The sequence below is a fragment of the Pterocles gutturalis genome, unplaced genomic scaffold, assembly GCF_000699245.1.
Source record: "Pterocles gutturalis isolate BGI_N339 unplaced genomic scaffold, ASM69924v1 scaffold29994, whole genome shotgun sequence".
In the NCBI taxonomy this organism is placed as follows: domain Eukaryota; kingdom Metazoa; phylum Chordata; class Aves; order Pterocliformes; family Pteroclidae; genus Pterocles; species Pterocles gutturalis.
The window spans coordinates 3,504-11,060 of NW_010134136.1; the positions used below are offsets into that span (position 1 = coordinate 3,504).

The 7,557-nt window shown below is 47.2% G+C and overlaps 1 protein-coding gene across 1 annotated transcript; it reads right to left on the bottom strand.

Moving 5' to 3' along the window:
• Positions 1-2,152: 2,152 nt before the first annotated feature.
• On the bottom strand, positions 2,153-5,986 carry ZC3H3 (zinc finger CCCH-type containing 3; the record flags this gene model as incomplete). Its single annotated transcript, XM_010081495.1, has 3 exons — positions 2,153-2,285; positions 3,048-3,244; positions 4,579-5,986. Coding segments are annotated over 3 exons (1,738 nt in total), but the record flags the coding sequence as incomplete, so codon positions are not given.
• Positions 5,987-7,557: the final 1,571 nt, after the last annotated feature.

Genomic DNA, 7,557 nt, shown 5'->3' on the forward strand with positions numbered 1-7,557 from the left:
TATTTTCAGTTCTATGCAGTTTAAGATCAAAAATCTTTTCACTATGGGAACATTACCTTCAATCAAGGAACTGAGATTCAGCGTACGTTCCCAAAAGATACAGGTTTTTGGCAGCTGCCTGTCAGGCTGCCAGGGGGGAAGAAGACTTTGATCCATTTTGTATATTCTTAACCTACGTGAAGCTTCGCTTCAGTTGGCCACACGATTTTACTGACAGCTTCTAAAAAGAAGAGACATTTGGCAAGTCACAGGTGAGCTTCGATGGGTGCTAGGAGGCTTCCCAAAGCAGCAGCTTCGGCGCTGTGACCTCCTCTACAATGTACACAGCTGAGCAAATTAAATACTAGGGCCTGAGCAGTGAGGCCCTGAACCAAAGTTGACCTCTAGATGAACCTCACAACCTAACAATATATCTAATATGCATAATATTGATTACATATGCAGTGTATTACCTTATTAATATACGCCAATTTATAAAAGCTTTGTTGTAACGCTTCTAGAACATTGCTGTAAGGCTTGCTGTGTAAGGTTAGTCAGCAGAAAGATACTAATTGTGGAACAGTAACCTCATTTGTCAAAAACAGATAAGCCTCTAAGTAAAAGGATGTGAAAAAATCGTGACAGACTTTGTTGAGAGACACATAATCAAGATTACCAAGTTTTTTTGTTCTTATTATCTTCCCTCTCCTGCTCCGACCAAGCGCGAGACAGAAGTTAAGGAAAAGAAAACCACACCAGATGGGTTTTTTCGCAGCTTAAGATAAAAAGTTGTTTATTCAACTGTGTAAAAGTAGGGAATGTTTGCAGGGAAATTTGGAAGCCTCATGTATACAGTGGACACACTGGATAGAGAATTCCCAAATGCTGGGCAGGGTTCTTCAAATCCTCGCTGCAACCGGGCTCCCCAGCGACTGCGGATCGGGATGATGGTAACGGATGATCAGGGCAATTAGTGATGTACCTTTCTCAATCACTATCACTAACTCTATGTAGTAACAACTAGGTGCATGACCGGATTTTATGCTTGCTATAGTAGTTCACTTATTTTGCTACTTTACCTTATCTTGCTTTAATTTATTTTCACTGTATTATCTTCCTCATTATTTTATCACTTTAAACACAAGTAAAAATAAGTTTACTTCTTTAACTTGTGCCTGTGTCCTTTGTGCTAACCCTGTCAACTGGCAAAACAGCAACCTACAGCAAGGCCTCTGCTCTGCATAAAACCACGGGGCTAAATGGGGAGTTTAACCTCAGGCCTGTTCCTGGATCACTCGAACAGTTTATATCCCTGTAACAGGCAGCGTCTCAATTTCCTCGTACGTAAAATGCTGTTGCAACCCCAAATTGCTCTATATCTCCCCAGCCTACAGCAGAGCTGCTCAGATCAGGCTCTCAGCAAGCACATTAAATTCTTCAAAAATGAGCTTTACAGCATAAAGATTTATTTAGTGACTTATACTGGACATGCTGTGATATAGGAAGGTCCCCAACAAGCAGCTTGTGAGGTCTGAGTCCTAAATTCACCCCAGAAAAAAGCAGTGGACCACTCTTGGGAGGGTGAAAGGCTGAGTTTCCCATCCCACACATCACCACCACCCACGGAAGAAAAGCCTCGTTGCTCTCACATCACCATCACAGCTGGATATGGCCACATGCTGGATCCACCACCTCTGGTTTCGAAGATTAACCAAAGTGCAAGTATGACCAAGACCTCCAACCATATTTACCGCCTTCCATGAAAATTTCCAAGACAGAGCATCTGAACATGCAGCCTTCGTGCCTCTCCAGACACGAAAGGATTTGCTGACATCCTTAAATGGAGCAAGACTCAGCCTCAAAGTCAGGCAACTGCTGGAATGCTGCACAAACACACACCTTACTCTCCCCACCCTGCCTCTCCCATGAGTCACTTCCCACCTCCTAAAGCGTCAGATCCACAATTCTCTTCCCAGTGTCCTCCCCCCATCCCTCCAAACCCCTCTTCAAACACACACATGAAGAGAAAAATATCTTTTTTTCTCCTCTCACAAGAAGATTTTCCCTTTCCTGAACCACAAGCCTCCATTCTTGTTTCATCCATCAAAACACAACAACATTGCAACACAGAGCTATTTGTACATGAGATTACTACAATCACACGTGTACGTACGCCCGGTAGTTGAAGTGCAGAACAGGAAACCACAGAAGCATCTTCCTGAAAAACAGCAGCTCAACAGCTTTACTTTTGAAGGCAGACCGCAGCTTCATCATGGCCCAAACCTTCCACAGCGTCACTGGCCATCCTGCCGTACATGAACAAGTGCAGCGCAGGCACACAAGCAAAACTTGCTTTATATATATTTGAGAAAACTGTATCTCAGAGAGATGAAGCCCCTTGTTCATTATGACATCTCCACTGAATAGCAAAACCAGACTTTGGGCCCAAAACCAGACTTTGAGCCCAAAACATTGGAGAGGTGCAGCTCTCCAAGCACCAAGCAGCTGATTTCTGCTCTGACCATCACCAACCCAAGGCAGCAGGGCACAGACGTGACCTACTTGTTCACAAACACGATGGACCCAGTATTCCTCTAATTATTGCTATTTTAAGCAAATCACATACAAAATCTACACACCTGCAGACATGGCGCTGGGATACAGGTGTGTTGGGTAGGTCTGGATTTGCTACAGGAGTATCTTACTATACACACAAGCTTTTGCGCAGTGTAAAAAGAGAGATTAGTCTTACAGATGGTATTACTGCCTCTGCCATCCTCTTCCTTCCTTCAACACCTCTCTATTTGATGCCTGGAAATCCAGCAAAACCACATTAAAAGCAAGAAGCAGCTTTGAAATGGCTCTGTTTGGAGATGTCAAAGCACAAGACCTCTCTGGGGTAAGGCAGAAATCTTACTCCAGACAAAATTCTGCTCCTCAATGTTTGCTCCAGGAGCAACAACAGCAGATTCACCTCCTGGAGGACCTGGTAACTCATTTCCAAATCCAAGAGCCTCCAGTAGAACCAGTCAGTGAGCACTGTCACCCCTTGGGATGGCTGTTCCTACCTTCCTTGGTGGAGACCTGCATCCTGGTGGCCGGCAGCCTGCAGAGCCTGTGCTTGGTGATGTGTACCAGGCCTTTGGGTGAAGAACGTTTCGGTGTCGAGGAAGGTTTCCCCCGCGAAGGAGTTTTCTTCCTGAGATGGAAGTGGCTTTTCAGAGGCGTGGTGGGTGAGGAGCTGTTCTTCTTATCTGTCGGGGAACTGTGAAGGGGAACACCACACCGTTAGAAAAGAGTAGAGAGGTGATCGAAACGCATTTTGTTCCTTTGCCCAGAGCTGAGAAGAGAAGCTGGGTCACCAAGCTTCTACACTTCTACCCTAACCACGGGGGATAAGAAGCACAGAACAGAGAATTGGAAGTAAATAGGGAAGTGTGACAAATTTCTGGCAAAGCACAGATGGAGAATGAGGTATTTGACAGCCTAACTCGGCTCATTCCTTCTGCTTTCTGCTCAACAGATGCAGGGGAGAGGATGCTGTCTTTTAGCAAGATGAGGGAGGGATTTCATCTCCCTGAGTGCCAAAAAATCCAAAACAATCCCAGCTTCTCCAGGCACCTGCTCTGGAAGACAGAAGCAGGAATCGAGGCAGCAGATCTTCAATTGGTGTCACGTTACCAGCTCATTTCATCACTTAGAATAGTTATTTAGGCCACAATCCTCAATTTTCAAGGGCTCAGGCTTGGCGTTACCCTCAGCGTAGTGGACACGTGGTTTGGCTCCTTTCTCGCTCCAGCATCTCCGAGTTCAGTGGCAGAGGTCACCCAGCTGTGCCACCAACCTTCACCCCATCCCTCTTATCTCTTCCCTGCAGCACAGGCTGGGCTTGCATCCAGCCCTGCCGAGAAAAGCAGCACAAAACACACTTTTCTCACCAAGAGCACAATGTAATGAGCCCTCGCAGCATTTCCACAACACACCGGCTCTCAGAGAGTTTGGTCTCAATCTCTCATCTGTTTTCCCTCAACTCTGGAACTTCCCAGCATGCAGAGCTCACCTCCCATCCCTGCTCCATCCCAGGCTGTGCACAAAGCTTTACAGGGACAGACCATACACGTATACAGCAATTTAAGCCACTTCTCCTCCTTTCCCCAGTCCCCAAAGCAACAAGGTTATGAGATTTTGAAAATAAATCCATAAAGGAAGACAGCTGTTTCCTTCCCCTTGAATATTAGTCTTTATTCAGGCCAGGGAGGAATCTCCTAAGTGCTGCAGCAAAGTCTTCAGAGAACAGGGATGGGAGATGAGAAAAAAAACCCAGCTCTGTTTGAAAGATGAAATTCAGAGTTACACAAACTGCTAAAAAATTAAAACTTGAGGCTTTCCAGCCCTGGAAAGCAGGATGCCTCCAGCCAGAATAAAGTCACCACACACCCAAAATAAAGTCACCACACTCGGAAAGAGAAAGGCAAATAATACCCTCCAACATACAACCCTCATTGGAATTTAATTTATAGCCATGACTTTCATGAAGCCAACAGACAGAAAACACCAACCAGCACAACAATACAGCTCCAAAGATGAGCAGAAACTTACCCCAAGCTTCCTTTTCTCTTGATGATTTTTGTCCGACTCTTCACTTTATAACCAGACAGTGTGGCATCGCCAAAGGAGGATTTCACCCCGCCGAGACCAACAGACGCAGCGCTTGGAGGTGATGGGGCAGCACCCGCTTGAGGGAGGTTGGAGGCCAGAGGCTTTCTCTGATCCTCAGATCTCCACCTGAACGCTGACTTGGATGTGGAGGGGGATGTCTGCAGGCTGGAAGCTTTCCACTTATACTTACTGGGAGAAACACCCAGTTTGGACTGCAATCCCGATTTTTTCACCTTTGCTCCCAAGTCTACTTTTGACGATAGCTTAGCGCCTCTGTCCGCTCCACCAGGAATTCTCTTAGTGCTTTCAGAAGCTCTAGGGCTGACCCATCTCTTCACAGTACGAGAGCTTTTACCAGGGTTTGCCACCCACGTGTAATTAGTTTTCCTGAACTTCAGAGTTTTGCTGGAAATGGATGTTGATGCAGCTCTTTGGAGAATGCCAGCTTTGGGGACTACGGAAAACCTGCTCCTCGTTGGAGTCGTTCCAACCACCGAAGTCGCAGCCTGAGCGGGTCTAGAGCACGTCTCACCGTTTCCAAGGAGCTTCAGCTCTCTGAAAGCATCCCTGACTTGCTCACTAGACTGAGCTGGAGCTGGCGGTACTACCTTCCTCCGTACCAACTGCCGAGATGGCTCGTGAGATGGCAACGCTGAAGGTTGCTGCGGCTCCGTTTTCAGCGTCACAGCACTTTCACTCGTGCTTCCACAGGAGGCAGAGGAGCTCACGGCCACATGGCCAGCCAGACAAACCGTTCGAGGTTTATCCGCCACGCTCACGTACGCTGAACTCACAAACCGGTGACATGAACTAAATGAAATGGAGAGAGAGTGTCTTCTCTCTTCATTTTGGCTTGTGTATGGAGATTTTTGCACGTTTTTACTGTCACCTGGAGCAGCGACTGCCGTTTTCAGCCCAGAAGACTCACAGTGAGAACCCACATCAGCAAAACCTCTCGTATCTATGAATGAGCCAGCCCTCTGCGGCAGCTGGATCCCCACAACTATATTTCCATCTGTGGTTAAGTCCACATGTCTCTCCGTGGACGATTCTGGTGGCTCGGGTGCCTGACTCTCCTCCTGGCTTCCAAAACCCCAAGACGTGCTAGCACCGTCACTGCTTCCAACATCAAATGCCGATCCCAGCGGCCGGTTGACAAGGGAGTATTTCTTCCTCCATGAGTGACCCTGGCGTGGCTGGAAATCCCTGGAAGCCTGCTGGGGGTACCTGGTCAAAAATGTCCCCCTTCTACTGAAGGCAGGTTGGCGGGGGTTGTTCCACCTTGGTGGCATGGACGGCAGCGGTCGCGGCACAGCCCCATGTGTGTTTTTATGGCTGTCTATGAGACCTAAGAAGAAAACAACAGCGTCTGTTAATTGTCAGTCCCACGGGAGTCTGACAGCATCGTAGCGCTGGTTTTCGTGGCGCTGCAATGAGGACGATCACTCCACGCAGGCTCAGACAGGCCACATTTCAGATAACTGCTGCTGGAAGGAAAAACTTAAATATCTCTCTCAGTCCTCATGAAAGTCAGTAACAAAAGCGATTCTGCAGGAAAGCAAAAAAGGTCTGAACCACAGATTCAACAACAGACCCTTCACACACTGCACTAGCCCTGTCAGCCAACTTTTGTCCCTTTAAACTCTTTTTTATGTGCCAAAATGGATGCTTGAATTATTGTTTTTGGAGCCTAATTAAAAAAAAAAAAAAACAACACGCTAATTTTATTTCCAGATATCTTTTCAGAGCAGTCTCTCAGGGTCTGCTCATGCACGTAGCCGAGCACAGCCACCACCAGCCCCAAACACAAAGCACCAAATCACTCAGGGTGGAAAAGACCTTTAACATCAGCGAGCCCAATCGTTAACCTAATGCTGCCAAGTCCATCACTAAACCACGTCCCAAAGCACCACATCTACACGTCTTTTAAATATTACCCAGGATGGTGACTCCACCACTTCCCTGGGCAGCCCACTCCAGTGCTTGATAACCCTGTTGGTGACTAAATTTTTCCTAATATCCACCCAAAACCTCCCCTTGTGCAACCAGAGGCCATTTCCTCTTATCCTAGCACTTGTTACTTGGGAGAAGAGACCGACTCCCACCTTACTACAACCTCCTTTCTGGTCGTTGCAGAGAGCGAGAAGGTCTCCCTTCAGCTTTCTTCTTCTGAAAACTAAACACCCCCAGTTCCCTCAGCTGCTCCTTGTAAGACTTGGGCTCTAGCCTCTTCACCAGCTTTGTACTCTTCTTCTTCAAAGAAGTGACAAGGAGGCTCTGAGGTAGCCACAGCTTCGCTGTTGAGTCACTGCACATCCCTCGCAAGCCACCACACCTCCCCGGTGCTTTGGTCTGCTAACGAGTTGTTTAGATAATAGATAAATATCAATTAGGGAGGGTCTGCGCTTGCTAAGAGTCACAGAATGGTTACGGTTGGAAAGGACCTTAAAGATTATGGATTTCCAACCCCACTGCTGCCTCAGTGTTTCAAAAACCCTCCCAAAAAAAAGGGATTTTCAAATGATTTTTTAGCCTTATATTTCAGGCACGTGCCAGGGTAGAAAAGTTTTTCCTACACACCAGGTCACTGAGCTGCCGGAAGAGTAGCGTCAGCAGATCCCTCCTGGAGGTGAGGACATTTTCCTCTATCTCATCACACCCCCACCCAACATAAGAGCTCCTGGACAGAGTTAGATTCCCCCTGAGCAGAGTTTGTGGCCTTACTAATGAAGAAAAATTACCTTGGGGACTATAAATAGAGCAAGGTAGTGTTAAGAATAAGCAATGATGCTCATCAGAGCTAGAAAAGGGTGTGCAAACATATTCCGCCCCCATCTCCCCTCCATGCTGAGGGGTCACGGGGGACATCCCACCTCTTTGCCACCAGCCCAGGGGGCTGTGGGGCAGGGGACAAGCCTC